At 45.7% G+C, this 25420-nt stretch overlaps 2 protein-coding genes across 2 annotated transcripts in view; one reads left to right on the top strand and one right to left on the bottom strand.

Annotated features, from left to right (window-relative positions):
- SLC49A4 (solute carrier family 49 member 4) overlaps window positions 1–14508 on the bottom strand; it is a 70347-nt gene extending 55839 nt beyond the window's left edge. The window contains exon 1 of the mRNA XM_084800499.1: window positions 13893–14508. Coding sequence (XP_084656625.1) covers window positions 13893–14235 — 343 coding nt within the window. The 5' untranslated portion in view covers window positions 14236–14508. The remainder of the gene's footprint in view (window positions 1–13892) is intronic.
- Window positions 14509–15376: 868 nt separating this feature from the next.
- Window positions 15377–25420, top strand: part of HSPBAP1 (HSPB1 associated protein 1) — a 44924-nt gene continuing 34880 nt past the window's right edge. The window contains exon 1 of the mRNA XM_084800497.1: window positions 15377–15537. Coding sequence (XP_084656623.1) covers window positions 15474–15537 — 64 coding nt within the window. The 5' untranslated portion in view covers window positions 15377–15473. The remainder of the gene's footprint in view (window positions 15538–25420) is intronic.

Below are 25420 nucleotides of genomic sequence, written 5' to 3'. Positions count from 1 at the left end.
TGAGGTAACATTCTACAATGAGGAATAGCCGAATGCCCTCTTGTATTAGAGATAAAAGATACAGTGACATCTATGTCATGTGTGCTTGCTGGCCAGCCTTGGTGATGTACCATGGACCTTTGTACTGATAGAAATTGCATGGTGTAAGCCGGGCGTGGTGGCACACGCCTTTAATCCCAGCACTCGGGAGGCAGAGGCAGGCGGATCGCTGTGAGTTCAAGGCCAGCCTGGTCTACAAAGCAAGTCCAGGATAGCCAAGGCTACACAGAGAGACCCTGTCTCGAAAAAACAAAAAACAAAAAACAAAAAACAAAACAAAACAAAAAAAAAACAAAAAGAAATTGCCTGGTGTGACTCTGAGAACAAGACCAGTATTATTCGTTTCTAATACCTCTTCTGACCTTTAATACCAGGCACGTACAAGGTGTACATATATATATACATACGTACATGTGTGCAAAACAAAAATAATAAACAAATATGCATATATATTAAATGCCATTAAAATTAAAATCCGAAGCAAGCAAGATGACACAGTGGTAAGCTCCTTGTTACGCAAGCCATAGAGTCTGAGTTCAATCCCTGGAACTTCTGATGGATAAAGAATGAACTCTTGAAAAGTGTCCTCCAAAGTCTACAAATGATGACACCCCTCCACCCCCACCCGCACCATTGTATGTATCTTTTCTCTCCTTATAACAAGATGTCATTCTTGGAAGGGGTCTTGTAGCCATGACAACTAGAGCACAACAGTCCATGGGAGCCAAGTCTTTGGGCATGGTGATGGAGCTACAGGCACTACCTAGTGTCAGGAAACCCTGCCTGGAATTTCAGCTATTACTTCCCCCAGCTCTGGGTGCAAGTGCTCCTGGGAGATGCTAAACTGTATAGGAAGCAGAAGGTTGTTAAAACAGGACTCTGGGAGGTGGCTTCCATGGTGGGGTAGGCCTTTGTGGTGATGCAGCTGCCTGAGTGTCACCCATGATTCTGTAAGTGAACCCCCGCCAGTGTTCTGTAAGAAAATTCAGTGAGTTTATGATCACCAAATTCAACTTTAGTGAAATCATATTTCAGTGTGTTTCTTGTGCCCATCTGGGGTGATTGGACATTAACTTTTTTCTCCTCAGGAAAAGTTAACACAACACCCCCATCATTCATTCATTCATTCATACACACACACACACACACACACACACACACAGACAGACAGACACACACACACACACACACACACACACACACACACACACACAAGCTCTTGGCTAGCCAAGAATTTGCTGTGTCTTCCAGGCTGGTCTTGAACTCAAAGAGATCCACCTGCGTCTGCCTCCTGGGTGCTGGGATTAAAGGTGTGTTAAAAAGAAGACAAGTTAAAAAGAAAAAAAAAAATATATATATATATATATATATATAAATTGTGGCTCGGGACTTTAGGAAAAAATGGATCAGGTAGCTTTTCCTTTATATCTTTTGTATTACCAGATATTTTCAAATGTGTGCCAATGACCAGGCATGGAAATAAAAGGACAAAAGGGAATATGTATAGAAACGAGGTGTCTTAGCTAGAGTCAATTTTAACTGTCCACTCAACACAGTCTGGAGTCACCAAGAAGTGGGCCTTAAGCATGGGACTGTCCAGATTGGAGTGGTCTGTGGGACACTGTCTTGATTGTTGTTGATGTAGGAAGTTCAGCTAACTGTGGTCCAACCTTTTCCTGGGCAAATGGCCCTGGGCTGTGTAAGGAAACAGGAGCTGAAGTGAGAACCCGGAAGCAACCTTCCTCCAAGCTTTCTGCTTCAAGTTCCTGCCCTGGCTTCCCTTACGGTGAACGGTGAACCGTGAACGGTGAACGAATTGTTTGCTGGGATTGTGAGCCAGATAAACCCTTTGCTCCCCTAAGAGTGGTCACAGCAACAGAGTGAGAGAACACAAGGTAACCAGAGACACACATGCTAACGAAGACCCGCACTGTGGATACATAATGAAACACCATAATGAACTGCCTCTGCCTGCGTTCGCCGTGCTCTTCTGTTCACACCGAGCTACGATTACCTAACGCCTGTGGCAGCCACATCACACAGGTGACTCACACAAGTCATGGTGCAGGTGGCCCCACCGCCCTTCAAACAGCTCCCCAAGCCAACGTTTGAAACCCCGCTGCAGGGGAAACAGAAGTTAAGCAATGAATGAAATGTTTGGGTGTTTTCGTTTTGGGGGTTTGATTTTTATTTTTCAGAAAAAAAATTTTAGTAGAAGATAGATGGTTAAATATTTGACTTTCAAATTTCTTCTCTGCTTGAAGAAAATTGTAAGTCAACAAAATGATGATTATGCAGAACAAGCATCACAGGGAAAATAAATTTAAGATCCAGATCAGGCGCATAAACGCCACACTGAGAATACTTTGTGATATGAATGGGGCAAACTTTATAATATTCGCATATAATCTGACTGTGATTAATACAATTTGGCAGAAGGAATGCCATAGAGAATTGTACTTCCTGGTAACAAGCAATGCATATACACTGCTCATTATTGCTCCTACCAGCAGAACACAGGCTCGGAAGCGGCAGCATGGCCCCTGGAAATAGAGTGTAATTACTGAAAAATACACCCGCAGCCATAAATACCCTAAAGCTGCAGGACAACACTCGTTTACAGTCATTCAGGGCACCCAATGAGACACCAAACAGAGCTTTATATTTTGCATCGTACACGAGGGTTCATCTTCCTCCTAAGGATTCTGCTTGTGATTATAGAGGCAGCAGAGGAGCAGTGGGGCCCTGACTGTGCCACGTGGTCTAAACAAGCCAACTTTCCCCTGCTACTGCCCAAGGCTTTCCTATGCTGGGTGCTTCTAAGCAAACATATGGTGCCTTAATGGCTTATATAAGCATGAGAGGGCAGAGGTTGTGGGAAGCTGATCGTTACAGCAGCTTGGGGTGGACACGGCACGGCTGCAGAGAAGCTGGAAGCAGGTTTCCTGTTTCCACGGCTGCCAAGTGTTCATCTACGCCGCTCAGTTGTGAATGGAATACTTTCTTCCTGTTGCTTACACCTCAACACAGCAGGACTCTCTAATTCCATTTAATCAGAGAGAGATCAACTATTCAAGGGAGGAAGGGAGGGAGGGAGGGGGGAGGGAGGAGGAGAGAGAGAGAGAGAGAGAGAGAGAGAAAGAGAGAGAGAGAGAGAGAGAGAAATAAAGGACCTGGTGAAATACACTTGAGATAAATAAAATTTATGCATCAACAGACCTCGAGCGATCACAGTATATGAGGGCTAAAACCACAAAATGGAGAGTATGGCTACAACACATTTGCAAAAGCAAGAAATATTAAAATTAAAAATAAAATTCTACCAAATATGGCATCTAGATACTTCAGGCAGTTGCCTTTCAATAGATGGGAGACGAGATGGGGCCGCACTGGCTATAGGGACTGGATGCTTGACAAACATCAGGCTGTGACACAGGAGAGTCAGAAAATTTTTCTGAAACTGAACTTGGCCAATATTTGCAATGGAAAGTAAATTCAGGAGGCTGGAAAAATGGCTCAGCAGTGAAGAGCACTGACAACTCTTCCAAAGGACCCGAGTTCAATTCACACGGTGGCTCACAACTGTCTGTAATGCCCTCTTCTGGCTCCTGTGGGCACTGCCTACATGGTGTGCACAGACATACATGTAGACAAACTACCCACACACCTAACAAACCTTGGGGGTCTCCACTAAACAACAGACTTCATTTTCACAGTTTCACTCAATGGCCTCTCAGGCCCTTCATGCAGAGACTCGCCTCCCGTATGCTGCCTAGTCTCACCAGCTCTCCTAAAGTCCTCAAGAAACAATCCACAATCTCTTCATGCAGGTATCCTTCATGCCTCTAAAACTGTCACCATGTGGACTGGACAGCTGCACGGTCAGTTGGATGGACCCTCACCCACTGGAATGTGTAGAGGATTTTAAATTCAGAATATGGCTGCTCTGGCAAGAGAGCGCATCTAAAGAAACTTCTAGGTCAGTATGATCTAGCTGGAACACAAACCTGCCTTTAATCTCAGGAGACAGTTCAAGGCCAACCTGATACAGAGGAAGTTTCAGGTAGAGAAAAGCTTAGGTCCAGGCATGTGGTGGCGCACGCCTTTAATCCCAGTGCTCAGGAGACAGAGGCCTGCAGACCTCAGAGTTCTAGCCAGTGGTGTTCAGGCAGTTCAGTTGAGTCAGTGAGTGGAGAGGCCAGTGCAGTGCAGCTGAGTTTGTGGCAGCTCAGTTCATGAAACCCAGACGCAGTTTTACTGGGAGAGTTTTACAGAGACAGGTTGAAGATAGAACAAGCTGGATCCAGGTGAAGACAGAGCAAGCCAGAGAGTGAGGAGCAGCCAGAAGACAAAAATAGTTTGAGGTCAAGCAGAGCAATTTAGTCAGAGACCAAGAGAGAAGCCAAACTGAGTCAGTCCACTAAGAGAGGAGTTTGAACCAGCCAGCTATGAGTTCAGAAAGAATTAGAGAGGGTGAGCTTATTCATTCTAGACCTAGGTTAGACTGTATGGAGGCTAGAAGCTTCCAGGACTAGGCCTAGGTGAGCAGACAGAGGCAGGAAGCCTCCAAACAACAATTACATCAGGTAAATTAAAGTTACTTTTATAGGAATCACATTAGCAGCGTTTTTGTTGTTGTTGTTGTTGTTGTTGTTGTTTGTTTGCAGTTGCTTACTAGGAGCAGAAAAATCTTTAGGCCTTGGTGCAATTTCTCATGTCCAAACTATACATTTTTAATTTCTTTTTGTCCCACTAGCACTTTTTCCCTGTAGACCTGCCTAAGCACTACTATAACCACAGATACAATGTTTTGTGGTTTTTTTGGTTTTGGTTGTTTTTTCTTGGGGGGGGGGCGTCTTTTCTCTTTTTTTCTGAGACAGGGTTTTTCTGTGTAACCTTGGCTGTCCTGGACTCACTTTGTAGACCAGGCTGGCCTCGAACTAACAGCAATCCACCTGCCTCTGCCTCCCCAGTGCTGGGACTAAAGGCACGCACCACCAAGTCTGGATAGATTCAACATTTTTATCTTGAAATTTCCTCCACCGGATAAACTAACTCATTATATTTTAATTTAACCTCAAGCAAGTTCTAAGGGCATGGACAGAAGACAGCTAGATTCTTTGCCAAATTGTCGCAGACATGGACTCTTGCCTAGTGCTGTCCAAGTCCTTACTTCTCTCTGGAAAGTTCTTGAACGGGACCTCTATAGTCACCTTTGCTCTCACTACTGCTGCCTTCCAGGCTCCTACAAGGGCAGCTCATTAGGCCCCATTGATCATTCAAACACTTTTCTAGTCCAAAGTCCCAAAGTCCCAAAGTCCCAAAGTCTTCCACATTCCTCCAGAAAACAAGATGGTCGGGCTCTTCCCAGTAGCAGCCCGCTGCCTGATACGAACCTCTGTCCTAGTTACCTTCTGCTGCTGTGATAAAACACGGGGACTAGAAGTGCCCTACAAAAGGAAGAGTTTATTTGGTCTAACGGTCCTGGCGGGCAAAGAGTCCATCGTGTTGGGGAGGCACAGCAGCGAGCAGCAGGCACAGTGGCAGGAACAGGAAGCAGAGAGATCACAACTCGAACCAAAAACATGAAGCAGAAAGTGAACTGGAAGTGGGATGAGGCTTTAAACTCTCCAAGCCCACCCTCGGTGATGTACTTCCTACAACAAGGCTGCACTGCCCCTCAACCTTGGCAAACAGCGCCTCCAACTGGGAACCAAATGCTCAAATGCCTGAGCCTATGGGGGCATCTCTCAGTTGAACAACACAATGGCCAAAGCAGCTTTGATCTACTTGATCTAATATACTATCTACTATTACTCCTTGTGATGGTTTCCAGACCACTGTGTTCCTGCCCTCCACTTCAGCTGTCCTCCATGTCTGAAGATACTTGACCTATGATTACTCAACACAACACTCCTTTCTCTAATCCTTTCAATCCTGGCTGAATAACCCTTCGTCTTGGCCTCTCGGTTCTGACCTCTTATTCATGGCCATGCCCTCCAATCTATCGCTACCACTGTGCTAGTTTTACCTCAACTGGATGCAAGATCGTCATACAGTAGGAAGGAACCTCAACTGAGAAGCTGCATCACAAAGTCTGGCTGCAGGCCTGTAGGGTATTTTTATGATTAGTGATCAATGTAAGAGGGCCCATCCCATTGTGGGTGGGGTCACCATGGGCTGGTGGTCCTAGGCTCTATAAGAAAGCAGTCTGAGCAGGCCATGAAGCAGCACTCCTCCATGGCTTCTGCATCAGCTCCTGCCTCCAGGTTCCTGCCCTCTTTGAGGTCCTGCCTTGTGTCCCTCAAAAGACTTGTGATATGTAAACCAAATAACCCTTTCCTACCCAAATTGCTTTCACCATGACCTTTCATCACAGCAATAGAAACCCTAAAGACACCCATTTACTCTCTTGGTTATATTCTGCTTTTTTTTTTTTAAAGCAAAATTACACCCGTGACATAATCTGAACTACAAGCATCTGACTTTTTAATTATGACCTCTCTTTCTGAGGCATCCCCTCTCATACACTAAACAACTGTGACAAGAAATTTTTCATAAGCTGGGTGTGGTGGTGTACACCTGTAATCCCAGCACTAGGAAGGCAGAGGCAGGCAGATCTCTGAGTTCAAGGCCTTTTTGTTTCTTATCTAAGGATGCTTTCTTTTTATCCCAACTCAATTTATATTCCATGGTCCCTTTTTATATTGATCTCAACATGACCCTTTATTCTTGGCTTGAAATTTTAGGGTCCTACTCCCCCCCAACATGCGTGCGCGCGCGTGCGCACATGCACACACGTGCATACACATTGACTTCTGCTCTTGCCTGAACACATCTATAAGGACAAGGTGGGGGAAAACATACAACTACACAGTCATCCCAACTCAGATAATCCGTCATCTGAAATAGTCCTTCAGATGTGTTCTGTAGTTGCCTGGAAAGTGTTTCTTAAGTTATTGTATCTCCAATACCTGTTCCCTTATCCTCATTCATCAAGTGATAATTTTGTTACCGATTTTCTGAGACATAAAAGCAAAATAACCCCATGAGCTACCACCACCTGCATCTACTTGATCAATACATCTTGTCTTCTGTTACTAATAAGAATTAGTTGGCAATGTTCCCAAGGCCAACTGGTCTACCTACACTGGGAGGCCCACCTCCCAGCATGCTTCTACAGCAGTAGTTACATCAATTCCACTTTCTCCTTCCAGCAGCAATTTCCCCCTTCCTCACATGTACATAAGACCACTGCATTACTGAAATATGCTTGACGTTCTTTTACTTAAAATAAAAAAAACAAAGTTCTTAGTGGCTACATTCCGTCTAGCTCTTGTTCAAATCCTCTTTGCCCTTTATGGTATGCCTTCTCGAAAGAAGTGTCTACATTTATGGTCTCCAACTCTTCTTTCCCATTTTAATCTTACCTCACCCTACTACTCCAATGGGGCATTCTTTCAGGCTCTATTCTGTCCTCACTTGTGAGTTCATTCTTCTTTCTCCGATTTCTGAATGCTGGGATGTCCCTGGTTCAGTCCTGGCCTCAATATCCACCTCTCTGCACAGATAGCTAACCTAGCCCTGAGGCTTTAAATCCCATCGCAGCTGACAGCTCCTACACTATCACGCGGGCCTCATCACTGAACTCCATATTTATATACCCAATGACAGTTTAATCTATCTTCATGAGTATCTAAGAGCCATCTCAAATCCTCAACTTGCACACCATTTGCCTTAAATTGTTTCTTTCACAATGTGTGTGTGTGTGTGTATGTGTGTGTGTGTGTGTAAAGTCCTCACTATAAGGTAGCACTGGCTGGCCTGGAAATCACTATGTAGACAAGGCTAGCCTCAAACTCACAGAGATCAGCTTGACCCAGCCCCTCCCACTCCCCAACCCCCCACCCCCATGGGGATTAAAGGCATGGTCACTCACTACTCCTGGCCTCCCTTCCATAATCTTAAACATCCCAGTAGATCAAAATTCTACTCTCCCTGTTACCAGAAAGCTAAAAGATGCATTAGCCTTTCCCCTCACATGCTACATCCAACTCATCAACTGGACCAGTGAGTCTATTTCCAACATGCATGTCCAGTCTAACCTTCCCAAAGTTTCCATGGCTACCCCGGGGTTGGAAGCCAGCACTGGCTCAGCCTCCATCTGGGCTTTTCTACTAGGCTAAGATGTCTTCCTGCTCCTATGTTCATAATCAGCACAGCAGCAGAGTCTGCTTTACTCCTCTGTCCAAAGCCTCAGGGCATAGCTCGCTCCTAAGAGCCAATGTTCTTCCAAGTGGCTGAAGAGGCCCAGCCTGACCCAGCCTCCCACTACCCCCCACCAACCCCACCCCCAACCCCACCCCCAGTGACCTCATCTCTGGCTACAGTTCCCCTCACTGGCGCTCCTCTAGCCTCACAGCTCTTTCTGGGATATGACAAACAAGGATCTTTGTCATTGCCACTGTCCTCCTCTGGACATTCTTGCCCTGCATGGACTCTCCAGGCTTCCTCTTCCTTCAGGTGCTACTCAAATACCTGTGGGGCAGTTTACGCACACTACAACACACTGGATCATGCCACAGTGCACACCCTTTCTCCTTTACTGTGTGTGTGTCTGTGTGTGTGTGTGTGTGTGTGTGTGTGTGTGTGTGTGCTTTTTCTCCAAAGCACTGCTGCTTGTCGCCTTTGCTTCTCAGGCCTCTCACTAGATGCAGACCCCGGGAGTGTCTGGTCCCAGCTCGCTCAATAACATATTGCTATCACCTTAATCACTCCTAGGCTTGCTTTCCAGGGTGCACCCGCTTGGCACTCCTCCTATCTCATTAACAGGTCCTGGGGTTCCCTTGATGGTGACTGGAAAGGGGTGGAAAGGTACCACCCCTGTTTTAGGAAGATAACAGAGCTTCTGTGCTACATATCTCCAAGTGAGCAAGCCACTGAAAAAGAGAACTTGCTGTGTGGGGGTGCACTTGGGACACCAGCATTATGAAAGTGTCTTAACTGCTCCCACCGAAAAGGAGAACTAGTCCCAAAAGAGAAAACTTTGCGGGGGGGGGACCATTATATGTGTGTACCGTGTGCATGCTGGGGATCTGAATTCTATTGCTCACTCCCCAGCCCAAGGGAAAGACCTTAAATTCATTTTTTATTGCTTCAAATAATGGAAAATACAAAATTAAATTTACCATACAGAGGAACTATGAAATACTCCCCAAAGCAACTTATTTTCTGAAAGGAATGGTAGCTTCTAATGTAGACAGCCACGGCAGATAAATGCACTCGTGATATACAGGGTAAAACCAGCATTCTGTGGCACAAAAGGAAGAAACTATAAGATGGGGCTGGAGAGATGGCTCAGGTTAAGAGCACTGGCTGTTCTTTGAGAGGATCTAAGTTCAAATCCCAGCACTTACATGGCAGCTCACAACTGTCTGTAACTCCAGTTCCGGGGGATCCAATACCCTCACACAGACAAACAGGCAGGCAAAACACCAATGTACATGAAATAAAAAAAAATAAATAAAAAGAAACTATAAAATGGCATTTTGTTCTCTTGAGCCAAAAATTATTCCTTAAATCCTAGCACTTAGGATGCAGAGGCAGGCAGATCTCTGTGCATTCGAGGCCAGCCTGATCTACAAAGTGAGTCCAGGATAGCCCAGGGTTCTGTTACACAGAGAAACACTGTCTTGAAAAGTAAAGGGGGGGGGGGAGAGAGAGAGAGAGAGAGAAGAAGAAGGAGGAGGAGGAGGAGGAAGAAAAGGAGGAGGAGGAGAAGAAGAAATAATATTATTTTTGGGACTGAGTTCCTACATTATAACCTAACAGACCAGAACAAACCATAACAGAGTTTGTCTTAGTTAAACTGCCATCACCAAGAGGCACTTGGAGAGGAAAAGTCTCAGGTCACACTCCATCACTGAGGGAAGTCAGGGCAGGAACTCAGACAAGAACCTGGAGGCAGGAACTGAAGCTGACCTGGAGGACATCTGCACACTGGTTGGCTTCCCATGGCTTGCTCAGACTTTCTGATTGCACCCAGGACCACCAGCCCAACAGTGGCACTGTCCACAGTGAGTCAGACCCTCCCACACAATCATCAATCAAGAAAATGCACTGCTGGGGCTGGAGACATGGCTCGGCTGTAAAGAACACAGATTGTTCTTGTAGAGGACCTGAATTTGACTCCCTGTACCCACAGCAGGCACTGAAAACTACCTGTAACTCCAGTGCCAGAGAATATGCACACACACGCACGCATGCACACACACACACACACACACACACACACACACACACTACATCTATCTATATGTAAGTACACACACATACACACACACACACACACACATATATATATATATATATATATATTTTTTTTTTTTTTAAAGAAAGAAAATGCGCTGGGCAGAGTGGCGCACGACTTTAATCCCAGCACTCGGGAAGGAGAGGCAGGCAGATCACTGTGAGTTCGAGGCCAGCCTGGTCTACAAAGCAAGTCCAGGACAGCCAAGGCTACACAGGGAAACCCCATCTCTAAAAACCAAAAAATAAATAAATAAATAAATAGAACGAACGAAAGAAAGAAAGTGTACCGCAGGCTTGTATACAGGCCAAACCTATGAAAATATCTTTTCTAGAAGGATTTTTTTCCCATCCCAATGACCCCAGTTTGTAACAAGCTGACATAAAAACTAACCCGCCTAAAAGAGTCACTCATGTTAAAGTTAAATTAAAACTTTAAGGAAGTGGATAAATCACAAGACAGACCAGTCTCCCATGAACGGGAGGTTTCTAACAAATCACTATCATAAGGAAGTCTCTGCTTTAACATTTATAAAAAAGGTAGCCAGGAACAAGCAGTCAGTGTTAGCAGTCGGGTTTTTTCCGTTCTGTGTTCTTGTGTATACCCAGAAAACCCAGTGTTCCCAGGGGATTAGTTTGTTGTGTTGTGTAGAATGGAGGGGTTCTCACTCACCAATCACAAGTTAGGAACATTAGTAAGGCTATGATTAAGCTTGCTTTATTTATTTATTTATTATTTATTTATTTATTTATTTAGTGTGCTCATGGTGTGTGCACATCTGTGTGTGCAGGTGCATGTGGTAGCCACAGAAGTATATTGGGTGTGTTCCTCTATCACTTTCCGCCTTATTTTTAAGATAGTCTTTCGCTGCATCTTAAGCGCACTGGAGCTCAGGGGATCCTCGTGTTTTGGAGGTCGTGCTTGGCTTTCACATGGGTGCTTGGGGATATGAACTCAGGTCTACCGGCATTCTCAGCAAGCACTCCTACCCACTGAGCCATCTCCTCAACTCCTTCATTGTTGCTTGTTAATGACTCTTAAGAGGGCCAACTTTTAAAGGAATGACTAAGGAATTCCCAGATTTGAAGGAACTAGAATGAATCTTTAGATAGGAAACAAACAAAAAAAAATCAAATCAACAGTGAAAACATTGATGAATCCGAATAAAATTCAGTTTAGAGGCAACCCGAAGCCACCAGAGAAAATCCACCCCCCTCACCCCCAGCCCCCGCCCCCCACCCCCAGCCCCTGCGTGTGCTGCAGGAATCTTCCACCCAATGAGGATGGACGAGAGCGAGATGTCACAGGTGGATAAAAGCCGGGACAGCCCCTGAAATGCTTCAAACCCAGGTCCAGTCTGTATTCTCACGGTACACTCACAAACCATAGAGTGGGGTGAGCAGGCGGCTAGAGTGGAAGCCATGGAGGCCGTCAGCGGGTTGTCATGAGAACGACCCATTGCTTCCGCTCTTTCCCCAGGCCACTCAACTCTATTTCACGTAGCTAGTGGAGTCATGCCTGGCAGGCAGGCAGCACAACCAGCGCTTCGAGTAAATCACTAAATAAATCCGTATCTAGCAAGGGGTCTTTTCTACCTTATTCTACGTCAAGTGCTTTTTTTGAACTCTCTGCCCACCTGCCTGCTCTTCCTAGACGTGCTTGCTACACCAGTTCCTCCCTTCCCCGACTACACACACACCTCATCCGGCTAGCCGATTCTTCAACCTGCGGTTACATCGCAGTTCGTCCTTGAACTATACACATTAAGTCTACTGCTTTTTCACTTCATCTTCACGTATTCTCCTCTGCCTCCCGCTTTATTTTTTGGGGGGCTTATCTTAAGTTGCATTATGATTCTAGTCCTACAACTCAGTCATCCCAGTTTGCCAAACGACCTTTAAAAAAAAAATCATCAATGCTCTCCAGGTAGAAAGTGGCACCCACATCTTTAATCCCAGCACTCAGGAGGCAGAGGCAGATGGATCTCTGTGAGTTCGAGGCCAGCCTGGTCTACAGAACAGGTTGCAGGACAGCCACGGCTACACAGAGAAACCCTGTCTCAAACAACAACAACAACAAAAATCAGTCCTCGGGACTAACTTTGCTTTGAACACTACGCTTCTGTGCTTAGACCAGTCCTCTCTTGGAGCAGTGGTCCCACATGCTGGGCCTCAGTTTTGCGGCCTCTTCCGTGGGGATCCCTGTATCATCAGGATGAGAGAAGGAAGGAGCACAGCCGGATTCTGTTCTTTTGGTAAGGTACAGTCTGAGTGCTGTGTTGCACCAGACAATCACAACTCCATAGCAGCCTGTGTTCCACTCTTGCTTTCTGGGGTTGTTTGTGTCAGATCAGTCTCCTCTATTGAAATCCTACTCCCAGCTAAGTGCCTGGACGTAGAGGTTGGGGACTTTGGGAATGAAACAGGTTGTGAGCGCGGGGTCTGTACAAATTCAGTTAATGCCCTTATAAAAGAGACCTCGGGGAGATCCCTGGCCATTTCCTATGAGAGATCACAAGGGCTGTGTGTATGGATGATGCTCACCAAATAAGCCTTCTTCTTAGCCTTTCCTCTTGGACCTCCCAGTGTCCAGAAAGGTTATAAATAAATTTCTTTCGTCGTATAAGCTTGTGGCCTTTTGTTAACAGACCTGTAGACTAAGTAAGGAAAGAAGCCAAAACTAAGCGAAGAATCCACTGTATCAAACTCACAAAAGGCTGCACAAAAAAACTACATGAAGCAGTTTCCAACCATTATCCAAATACATGCCTAATAAGTCTAACTCTTGCACACCAGCCTCCTGGGGGGTTGTTTACTCACACTCCGGAGGGATAACTCAACATCCTGACTCTTGTCGCCCTGCCCCTTCTCCCCACCTCACAGAACCACACCGGCAATTGGCAAAGTGAGGTGCCTGAAGTCCTCAACCGAAAGAGAGCCTTCGTGCAACTGGGATCTTTATGAGAGTAATAAACCGCAATTGAAAAGTCACCTGGGCAACTTGCTCATTTGAACCTGGGGATCTATCTGCCTTCCTGAAACCCAAGCGTCAACACCTGAGTTTCCCAATAGTGCTTCCAAGGCTGGAGTCACCACGCCAGCTCATAACTTCCTTACAACTGGGCATCACCAGTCTCTTTTCTGATCTTTCACCCTCAGCACCTCAAATTCCTTTGAAATCAAAATATGAGTCACTTTTGTCAGGTGTCAAAAAACATTACAAGCAATTCCACTTGGTCGCTCTGATGAATATGAAAAGTCTTCAACATCTGATGGTTACCTAAATCTCTAGTATGGCATAAAGGGCATAACAAAAACAAAAACAAACACAAACAAACAATAAAACCCCCAATACTTGGAAAACATCCTCGTTATTTGTCGCTTTAGGGACAGAGGGTTCCCGAGTTAGGAATGGGATGCCAGCGACACTGGGTCACCTCACACAACCCCTAGACCAAGCCCAGGGAGGCACAGGCAGGCCCGGATCTTGGCACACGCCGGCTCCCGGAGAAGAGACACACCCGCAGGCATCCGGGACCCCTTACCTCTCTTATCCAGCAGCCACATGAACGCGAAGCAGGGCAAGAAGCCGATGGGCCCCCACAGTACCAGCAGCGCGATGTCCCAGCCCGAGAAGCCATAGGCCTGGCGCGCCGAGTTCTGGATAGGGCCCCAGGTGTTCCAGACCAGGCCCTGTGCGAAGGCGAGCAGCGAGAAGAGCAGCAGCACCAGCCAGCGGCGCCCGTACACCCTCCCGGGGCCCGGGCCGGCCGCGGGCAGCACGGCCGCCGCCTCCCGACCCCTGCGCGCAGCCCCGGGCGCAGGCCCGAGCCCCGGTCCCAGCAGCGGCTGCCGCTCCTCCTCCTCGCTGCTCCAGCCAGAGCCCATGGCGACGCCGCCCGCCGGCCCTGCCCGATGCGTCCCGGTGGCCGCAGACCAGCCGGGAGCTGGCTGGGCGGGTGGAGCGGGAGCCGGAGCTCTGGTCCTCGGCCTCCGGGCTGCGTCTGCTGCGCCTGCGCCGCCCGAGCCCGAAGGGAGGAGGCGAGGCAGGGTCCACCCTGCTGGCTGGGAGAGCAGGAACGCCCAGGAGAGGAGCTGGGATGGCACAGGAGACCCTAGGAATTGAAAGGGTGGAGGAGCCCGGCCGGCCGAGAAGCTGGAGAGGAGGAGGCTAAGCTAGCTAGTCACTAGAGGGTTGCTGGAGGAAGCGCCCAAGTTTACATCACGTGCCTAATAAACAACTCGCTGACCTCAGGTCACTTATCCCGACGCTTGCTTCTATATTAGGCGTACTTTTGTTTTTATTGGGGTTCTAACTGCAGAAATTATAGAGGGCGGGCTATTGAGGTGTAGTAAGGTCTCAGGGGTATTGTGTCAGGAAAACCACTTGGTTTTGTGTGTGGCTTACGTATCCAGAGAGAATATAAACGAACCAATATGCATTCATACGTATGAGTCTTTCGGTCCATTTTGTCACGCAAAAGGGTAAACAACATGGATTACGTTAAAACTGGAAGACAGTGATTTTACCTCTTGATGGCGTTAACCAGACTAAATAAACGGCAAAAGCTAGGGGATGTGCATCTATTACCTACATAGGCATTTATTTGTCCTAAAGTACTAACCCAGAACCCCGACAGCTGCCTGTGTCCTTGAAAACTGCAGTCGAGCAATTTGCTATATCTGGCTAGGAAAATGAGTCACAGGGAACGCCTTCAGGGGACACTGCCTGAGATTCACACTCCCAGGCAGCCACGAAAGCTAACTAGCTTAGGTGACTCTGATGCTAAAGGGACCAACGAGGTGGAGGAGCAGCTAAGCCCAGCTCGGGGGTCCCCTAAAGTCGCAAGTGCCATTGAGCGAGGGAAAGCCAGGGTGGAAATGGAGGATCGGACTAGAGGAGGAGAAACAGTAAGTTGAAGAAAGAGCTACCCCGGCCCAGACCACGTGCTCGGAGCCTTTCAGCAACCTAAGAGCAAAACAAACTGGCGTGGCCACGCCCCGAGCCGTCACGTGACGGTGGAAGCGCCGGTTCCGGTGTGGGCGGAGGATTCTTCCTGTGTGGAGGCGGCAGATCCCGAAGGTACCTGTGATTCCACGCTAGCTCCGTCCGTGGTGCGGTAACTATGGCAGCCGACTGCGAGGGAAGCGAGCCCGGGCCTGTGGCCGAGATAGCTGTTGGAGAGGAAGGTAGGTGCGGGTCAGGGAGCCCGAGTGCTTCCCCTGTGGTGCCGACGGGAGTCAGTTCCATCCCAAGTCTCTCACGTGCGTTAGGCCATGGAGAAAGTGACTTGTTTTAGTGGATGTAACTTCTTACATTGAGCCATGCAGTTTTCTTTAAGGGGACGAAAGCCGCTGTGGAGGGCAGAGGACAACTATGGGAGGAAGAAGTTGCTCTGAGTTCTCCAGGCTAGGTGGCCTGTGAGGGAGCATTGTGGTCGCTGTCCTGTCTCGGCTTTTCGTCTCCCTGATAATGTGTTTGAGATTACAGATGCATGCAACCATAGCTTTTTAGGTAGGTCTCCGGGAGTTCGACGGACTTATCGGATAGGTGGCCCGTATCCTATTTTATGCCTCTCCTATCTCTTCACTCTATTCAGCAGCAAAAGGGACACTTCCTTACGTAAAAATTCTTTAATAATGTGTATTGTACTTAGAATCTAGACTAAAATCCAAGGTTGAGACCATGGCCTGCACAACCTTTGATTGGGGTCTGTTGATGTCCCTAAGCAGCATCTCTTAAGTTTGTTGGTCCTTTAGTTAAATTAAACTGTTTAATTAGCCATAAAAATGTAACATGCTTTCTTACGGCATTTTCATGCATTCTTGACTTTGGTTGACCCCCTCCCCCTTCCATCGTACTCCTTTCACCCAGCTCCCAGCCTCATCTCCATCCTAGCTTGCACCCTTCCATCTCCAATATTGTTAAAATCTGTGTTTATTATAATTTCAACCCATCCACTTAGTTTGTTTCTCTGTCTCAAAAGAAAGAATAAATCCTGTATGTGTGTGTGTGTGTGTGTTGGCCTGGAACTCACAGTGATCTGCCTGACTCTGCCTCCCAAGTGCCGAGACTAAGCCCAGCTTTTATAGATAGCCACGTGTTCATGGACGGGAAGGCTGATTTCCTTTCCTTGCTGTTGTGAGTAGAGCAGCATTGAACGTGGGTGTGTGACCAACCTTGTAGTAGGATAGAGTCCTTTGTGTACAGGAGTGGCACAGCAGGATCATCTTGTAGTCCTGTTTTACTATTTTGAGAGCCTGCACACTAATTTTCAAGCAGCTGCCTCCATGGGCCCCCATATCAGCAGTGAATAAGGGTTCCTGCCTTCCCTACAGTCTCGGTAATATATATATTGTCCTTTGTTTTCCTTATAATAGCCATTCTGACTGGGGTGAGACGAACTCTCAGTGGTTTTAATTTGCATTTCTCTAATGGCTAAATATGCTTTATAAAATATTAACGGGCCCCCTTTTTTTTTTCTTGAGAGCATTGTCTGTTCCTCGGTTCATTAGACAGTTTTGGTGGTGGTGGTGGTGTGTGTATGTATAATTTTGCAGTTCTAATGTAGTCTAGATATTAACCCCTGGCCAGAAGTAGAGCTGGAAATTATTTTTTGGTTTTTTTGAGACAGGGTTTCTCTCTGTGTAGCCCTGGCTGTTTTGGAACTTGCTCTGTAGTCCAGGCTGGCCTCAAACTCAAGAGAACCACCTGCCTTTGCCTCCAGAGTGCTGGGACTAAAAATGTGGGCCACTACAGCCCAGCTGTGGAAAAGACTTTCACCCTTTCTGAAGGTTGTTTGTTCACTCTGCTAATAGTTTCTTTTGCTGTGTAAACTTTTCAGTGTCACTCAACCCAACATGTCCATTTGGGGGGCTGTTTCCTGTTCTAAGCAGTATCTTTCCCCTTCCCCCTGCCTTTCGTGTACCCAGCCATCTTATTCTTCAGGTAAAGTGTGTAAGCACCTGAGATCTTGCTACAACCAGCTGGTCTGGAACATTCTCTGTGATTTCCCCCACCATTAGATGTTTTATAACACAGCATCCTAATTCTGTCATTATACTTATCTTTCATACTTGCTTATCTAAGAACTGAGAGCCATTTTTAAAAATTGCTAACAGCATGTGCAGGGACTGAGGGTGTAGGCCGGTGGTGGAGGGCTTGTCTTGTTTATTCAAGGCCCTAGGTTCAATTCCCAGCAACAGAAACAGCGGAAAAGAAAGTGTTGGCTTTAGTGAGCAGCTGAAGTGAGGAAAGAAATTGGAGATGTTTATTTTCCAGCCTGAAAAATGAGGTATAAATTGGTGTGCAAGGTTTTGAGTCCAGTGGAACCTATTTCAGCCCCTTTTTACGTGACCTGGGGTCCTAAAGTCCTGGACACTCTGCAGACACCAGAAGTCGACCTGACACAGTGACTCTGAATTCGTTGTCCGATGCCAGGGAAGATTCAAGTCACAGACTCTTCTCAAAAATGTGTGCAAAGTGGAAGCACGCTTTATTAGGGGAAAAAATATATAGAAAAGTGAGAAATTGAGGAAAAGGGAGGGTGGCGGTGGTTTTCTAGAGAGGACGTGCTTTTGAGTTCATTTTTTTTCTAGGGCCGTGGCTGTAACTGGACAAAGGCTGAGGTAATCTCTATTGAGATTGGTTGGATCTTGGGACTATCATGGGCTGAACCAATGGAGAGCCTACACGTGCCCTCCGGCCTATCCAGGGAGGTGATCACACTGTTCAGCACTGCCCACTCAGTTGTGGTTGAAGTGCCCCTCTCACCCCCCACCCCGGGTTATGTTTGATTTTGGCGTTAGTGATCCACCTTGACTGCTTGTTAGCTGTTGATTTCTTGCTGGTGTTAGGCCCTTCTGACATTGCAGATGTCTTAAATGCTGTTTATTTTTACAGATACCAAGAGGTAGCTGCATTTGTTCTCAGTTAACTCCTTGTTTGTGAAATAATCTGGGGGGTCTCTTTGCTGAACAGGTGGGGGCTTGTTAGAAGACACCCTCACTAACAATTTAGTCTGTTACAACTAGCTGCTTTAGAAGCAAGAGTGTAAAAAAGGATGGTCATGCCTCACATTGGTTATCTCATTGCCAGCTACAGGCCCTCCTGTTTGTCTTCCTCAGTCCCTTAGACCAGGCCATGTTAACCTTTAACATTTCTTTTAACCCAAGCCTTTGTTCTCACTGCAACGTATGTGAGCAACTTGGCAGGTGTTTTTGTTTGTTTTGTTTTGTTTTGTTTTGTTTTTTAGAGACCCTTCTCCCTTACTGCTTACGACTGTTGGAAGCAAGGTTGGGTTTTCATCCGAATAGATGGCGTGTAGGTATGAGAGTGGGATGAGAAAGAACGTATCAAGCATACAGCCGAGCAAGAGGAGGCATTAATTTGCTTATTTTTGCAGCCATTCACATAACCATAAAATCCACTGTTTTAAAATGTGTAAGGTGGGTTTTAGTGTGTTCCCAAGACTGTCCGGCTTCGTTATTCCCCAAAGTAACCCGATAACATCGGCGTCCACTCCCTATTTCCCTTTTGTCCTAGCTCCAGGTAACCTCTCGTCGCCACCTCCGTAGTTTTACCTATTCTGGACATTTCCTTTAAGAGGAGTCATGCAGTATGTGTGGTGTTTAATGTCTGGCTTCTTTCCCATAACACGTTTAAGGGATCATACATGCTGATATATGCATGCATGTTGATCTACTTACTACATTTTGTTTATCCATTCACCAGTTGGTGGGTATTGGAATTATTTCTACTTTTAACAAAGTAATAACAAACATTATTAGCAGACAGCACACCTGTTAGCCCGCGCGCGCGCGTGTGTGTGTGTTTGTATGTATGTGGACATGCTTTTAGTTTTCATAGAGGTATCTATCTAAAAGTAGACTTGCTGGGTCATTGATAACTGTGTGTTTAACTTTTGAGAAAGTCATTAGTCCTTAATCTGAGGTTATAAGTAGGAGTAAAAAAAAAAACAACTGATGGAAGGTGGGGCGCACACCTTTGATCCCGGCACTCGGGAAACAGAGGCAGGTGGCTCTCTGTGTGTTCGAGGCCAGCCTGGTCTACAAAGTGAATCCAGGACAGCCAAGGATACTCAGAGAAACCCTGTCTCAAAAAACCAAAAACTAAAAAATAAAATAAAATAAACTAATGGAAATATGGACCTGCCTCATAGAAAAATGTAGCCTGGGACCCTCTAAATTTGATAGGCTGTGACCATATGGTGGGAAGGAGGTCCCCTTCTGTCACAGACCTAGGGGAGAGGAATAGGGTAAAAGAGGGAGGGAGGGAGGAACAGGAGGAAGACAAGCAAGGGTATACCAATTCAGATGTAATCTGAATAAATTAATAAAAAATGAAATAATTAAATTTAAGAAAAAGAAAAATGTAGCCTGTACACACATTTTTGCAGATAGCCTTCAACTTCATAGCAAATTCTCTTTAGAACTTTGGGTCTCATTTTAAACTGTCACCTTCAGAAACAGTAATTAAGGATGACATACACTTATTATAAAATAGCAAAATCCTTCTTTAAGAGAGGGCTTTGCCTTCGATTAGACAAAGCAAAAGGGAACAAAAGGTTTTTTGGTTTTTTTTTTTTAAAGAATGTATGTATAGCTGGGCATGGTGGCGCATGCTTGTCCTCCCAGCCCTCTGGGAGGCAGAGGCAGGCAGATCTCTGTGAGTTCAAGGCCAGCCTGGGCTACAAAGTGAGTCCAAGAGAGCCAAAGCTACACAGAGAAACCCTATATCGAAAAAACTAATAACAATAAAAAAGAATGTGAATATAATATAAACGCAAGAAGAAAGGCAAGTATATTTAGTATGAAGATGAATACCATGGAAGCCCTAGAAAGTTGTTTTTGTTGTTGTTTTAACTTATCACCATTTTGATATCAGGAAACATTTGGTATTCGTCATAAATAGAGACTGCTGTGTACAGTGTGCCAGAAGACAACCTTACCTTAAAACAGCTTTAAATGTCACCAGCTTTGGGAGGAAGTGGCGTAGATTTTTGGGGAGGGGGTTAGGGTGGAAATCATGCTCACAGGGCAGGATGAAATTAGTCAGGATATGAATGTACACATCCAGAGCTTTGGAAACCGAAAGGAGAGGGAACTACCTGTCTGACCAGACACACAAGCTAGAGTCATCTGGAAGGAGGGAACCTCAACTGAGGAAATTCCTCCAGAAGACCCTGCTGTAAGGCAGTTTCTTAATTAGTGATTGATGGGGGAGGGCCTAGACCATTGTGGGCGGTGCCGTCCCTGGGCTGGTGGTCCTGGGTTCTACAAGGAAGCAGGCTGAGCAAGCTATGGGGAGCAAGCAGGAGGAGCACCCCTCCATGGCCTCTGCATCAGCTCCTGCCTCCAGGTTCCTGCCCTGCTTGAGTTCCTGTCCTGACTGCCTTCAGTGATGGACTATGATGTGGAAGTATAAACCAAATTCCTTCCCAGCATGCCGTTGGAGATGGTGTTTCACCTCAGCAGTAGTAACCCCAACTAAGACACTACGACAAAACAGATTTGTCCATGCTTTGTGGAGTAACTTCTTGAAGCTTAATATAGTTTGGATATGGGAATAAGTGGAAGAGGTGACGAAGTGACAGTGGGAAGACTAAAGAGCCCAAAGTCAGCAGTGCAGAGGGCTGGGGACTGCAGAGACTGGTTTTATAAGAGTGGAGGTGGTCACAGAGTGCAAGAGAAAAGGAGGAAATTTCCTGTTGAGTCCATAGAAAAAGCAGAGTGAAAACATAAATGTTGAGGTGGTGAGGGGGAAGTCATGGGTTTGGGGCTTCTCAGAACAACAGCACAGTACCACAGAAACGAGGATGTGCAGAAGACTCTCGGGCGCTGAGAGTCAGGCTTGGAATGGTTGCTCGAGGGGGCCGGGGGTAAGTTAGAACACAGCTAACTGGGTGAGCTGGCCTGGTGCAGGAAAGGCCGGTAAGGAGAGCGCGAGCCTGGAAATGTTCGTGTTATGCTCAGTGGAGCATTATTCCAAAGCTTTATAAGGCTGGCTGCCTTCAACACATAGTACCACTTTGCAGCCCACTTGTTAGGATGCCTTTCATTTTTCAGGCTGAATAACACTCAGTAGTGGACATCAGAGCGCCTCCCACCATTAGCTGTTAGGACAGTGCTGTGGATGCAGGGCTGCAAAGGTATGTTCCAGGTTTTACCATTGACTGTCAATAATAAGAAGAAGAAGAAGCAGCAAAGCAGAATAACTAGTTTACTTTCAGGTGTAGAAAATCTGCTTAGAAGCATCTGGAGTCAGCTCAGAATATTTTAGGGGAGATTTTGAAGGTACTATGAAGCATTTGGAACCAGGATTAGTATTTGAGATTCCATTCTTTCTAGTGTGTCAGCCTGATTTATAATGCAGATTTACTTTTCCTTGTTTTAAGTTGAAAAACCAGTATTACTTTTGAATTTGTAAGTTTCCATTTTGAGCCAGTTTTGGGGGCTTATGTATGTGTGTGTACATACGCTTATTCACTTCTGTGTGCACACTGGTGTAGAGGTGGAGGTCTGAAATTCTGTAGGGCTTCTTCCTCCATGAGTCCCTACTTGCTGTGTGAGTTAGTCAAGTTAGCCAGCTCTCTCAGGGTAGTCCCCACCTCTGTGGCTTTGGGCTGGGATGTTTCTGGGGACTTCCATACCTGGCCAACTGCTCAAGCACTAAGTTACCTTTTCAGGAGAACTTTCTTAGTTTTTATTGACATTTCAAAGTAATAACTACAAAATGGAAAAAAAAAGTCTTAGTACAAGTTTCCTCTCTGCTCCTTAGTACTAATACAGCACTTTGTTTGCTTCTGTTTTAGACAGGATCTCACTGCGTAGCCCAGGTGTTTAGAGAATTCCCTGTCATCACCCTTTCTTTCCTGAGTGCCGGGATTACAGGCACGTGTCCACCATGCACAGCCCCGACTCACTCATTTGGTTAGATGTGGCTCCATGAGTGTTTAAACCTGGCTTACATGGTAATTGCTTTTTGTCCTAATAGCTCCCATTCTCATGGTTTTAAATTTAACACAGTGTGTAATAGTTGTCAGATTGAAGAGACTGCCGTACATGTATGTAGTTCAGAAGTCTCCCATTGCCAGGGGTTTTTGGTTTGGCTTTGTTAAATCCTGTTGTGTTAGCCGGGCATGGTGGCACACGCTTTTAATCCCAGCACTCCAGAGGCAGAGGCAGACATATCTCTGAATTTGAGGCCAGCCTGGTCTACAAAGTGAGTCCAGGACCACACAGAAGGGTACACAGAGAAGCCTTGTCTTGAAAAAACAAATCCTGTTGTATTACTCTGGAGATTTCTATATTGTAACTTTTATGACACCTTCTGCACATTTTTTTATTCTTTATAATTTTCCATTTGTATTTTCTAATATGAGAGAGAAATCATTTTTAATTTCAGAATCTTTGTTATATTCTATCAGTATTTGGAGGGCCTTCTGGAAATCTGGTAAATGTTCTTTATTCTCACCTTATTCTAAGTTTTAGATGCAGATCCAAAACAGATATTAATTACTAAAGACATATAACCAAGACATTCAGTTTCAAAGTATCATATACTTTGTGTGATTTTTTTTTTAATTAATTACTGAAAAAAAGCATTTCACTCTTTTCTTTTTACCCCCGAGACTGTGTTTCTCTGTGTAGCTTTGGCTGTCCTAGACTCACTTTGTAGACCAGGCTGGCCTCAAACTCCACAGCAATCCGCCTGCCTCTACCTCCTGAGTGCTGGGATTAAAAGTGTGTGCCACTATGCCCACCTGGCACATTTCACTCTTTTATGACAGACATTTCAACTGTCCCTGGAGAATTAAAACTAACGAGACTGCAATAAATAGACTAAATATGCTGAACTTTTTTCTATTGTTCTATTGAATATGCTGTGTATACAAATGCTGAATTCTGGGCCTGAGATCTGGTTGCAGTCTGGATGAGGGCTGATCAAGGTGTGTAAACTTTGCTCCCCAGTTATCTCTGATTGGTTAATAAAGAAGCTGGACAGCCAATTGTGGGCAGAGGAGATAGCGAGGAGGCCCTGGGGTCTCAGGTAGGGACCACAAAGGGGGAAAAAAGAAAAAGAGATAGAGAGAGGACAACACCACCATGAGGAACTGACCTGATGGACCAGAAATAGCCCAATCACGGCCATTTTGGCAAGTAACTTGAGGCATGTGGCTAGGAAGTAGCCAGACTAGCTTAGTGGATTAGTATAAATGGATATCTGCCCAGTTATTGAGTTTAAAGTTTATTAATAATTAAAATAGTAATTAATTATTTGGGAGCTGCAGCGGGTGAGAGGAAAAGCCCCCCCCCCCAAAAAAATATGAATTATACAACAGCTACGTTTGAAGGGCAATTAGATGATTGGGCCGCTTCCCGATTGGTAACCTGTTTCTTCCCAGCGGGTTCTAAGCCCTCTAGTTAGAAAGCCCTGCTTGCAGGTTCGGGCCTAATTACATTTATCCTTTAAAGGCTGTTGAGGTTACTTGAGAATCTCTGAAGCTCTTTGCAGATATTCTTGGCGTGTAATGACTGGGTCTATCCCTAGGCTATTTAATTAATCGGCTGTAGCCTTACATGCTTCTCTGAAGGAAGTCTTGAGACTTAAACTTGCTAGTTTAATGGTCCAGTTCATTGTTGATTAAGCTATCAGAAGCCAAATGAGTTTTATCTCACACCCAACTGATTGTTTATTTCATTGTAGGCCCGAAATTCTGTAATATACGCTAGTTTTCTTTTATGGTAACCATCTGATTGCTTTTTTTTTTTTTAACGCACATTTAATAGCACTTTCATTCACTTGGCAGATGATTGTTATGTATACCAGTCACCAGACCAGATGCTTTCTCAGCGAAGTTTGGTTTGGGTGGTGGGTGTTCCATTAAGTCATCTCTGGGGTATCTGAGATTTAGACCATAGCAATAAAGGCATTTAAAAAAGAATCCAACATGTAAATTTCCTTGAAACTATTTTGTCAAAACAGTGTTCTTGCATTAGTTATGTCTGAGTATGTATTTATAGAAGAGGAGCTGGGTGTAGTATCATCCAAGTGTGATGTGTTTGTGGGGCGTTCCAAAGTGTGGTTTGAGAGAAAGGGAGTAGTAAGTCAGTCCCTACCCTGGAAGCACCAGTACGCCTCATTGTCTCTGCCCTTTAAGGTTCTAGAAATGTAAAGGTCAAAGGGTGACTGTTTTACCACATTAGAACTGAGAATTGCTAAGGTGAGTCAGACCAGCCTGATGTGTCCGGTCTGAGCCACAAAGTATTACAACAGGAGAGTAAAGCTGTCCCTGAAGGTGTCCTTGCCTGAAGCAGCAAGGTGGCCCTCCAGCTATGAGCTACGGCCAGCAGTGGAGCCTTGACTATAAAGGTTTATTGTCATACCAAAAAAAAAAAAAAAAAAAAGGAGCTAGAAGTTTGCTTGCTGGTGGAGTGGCACAGAGGTGAACATCTTGCATTCTTTTGGAAGATTGTGCAATTGCCTTTTGTTTCTCATCCTAGCTGTCAAGTCTGTTTTCCAGGCAAAACAGGTTAAAGAAGGGGAGGAGGATAAGGGTCAAAATACTGAATCGGGATCTATGCAGTACGTAAATAAATGTGAACACACATGTGTACGTTCACACACACAGGTATGATTCTTTGTCACCCCTGTCTGCAAAGGAGTCTGAGAATTGTTTAACCATGATCCGCATGCAGAGTTCTGTTGATAAGAAGACGGGGTGGGGGCTGTAACTCCGTGGTGGAGTGTTTACCCAGCAAGCACTGGGGCCTGAGTTCAATACCCAGAACTGAAAAGGATAATTAAAACTTCAGCAATTGGAGCACAGGTATTGGGCAGTCTCTATTGCAGGCATAGCATACTCCCATTCCCCACCCCCAAATATGTGTGGACTGTTACCTGCGAATTGCTCTTGAGATTTCCTAGATCTGTATCTTTTCAGGTCCTAGTCTCTGTGCTGACCGGAGTTTTGTCAGCTTGACACAAGCTGAGGTTGTCGTCATCAGAAAAAAAGGGAGCCTCAGCTGACAAAAGGCCTTCGTTAGATTG

The sequence above is a fragment of the Acomys minous genome, assembly GCF_964271855.1.
Source record: "Acomys minous genome assembly, chromosome: 11".
In the NCBI taxonomy this organism is placed as follows: Eukaryota; Metazoa; Chordata; class Mammalia; order Rodentia; family Muridae; genus Acomys; species Acomys minous.
This window is presented reverse-complemented; position numbering and strand designations above follow the sequence as displayed.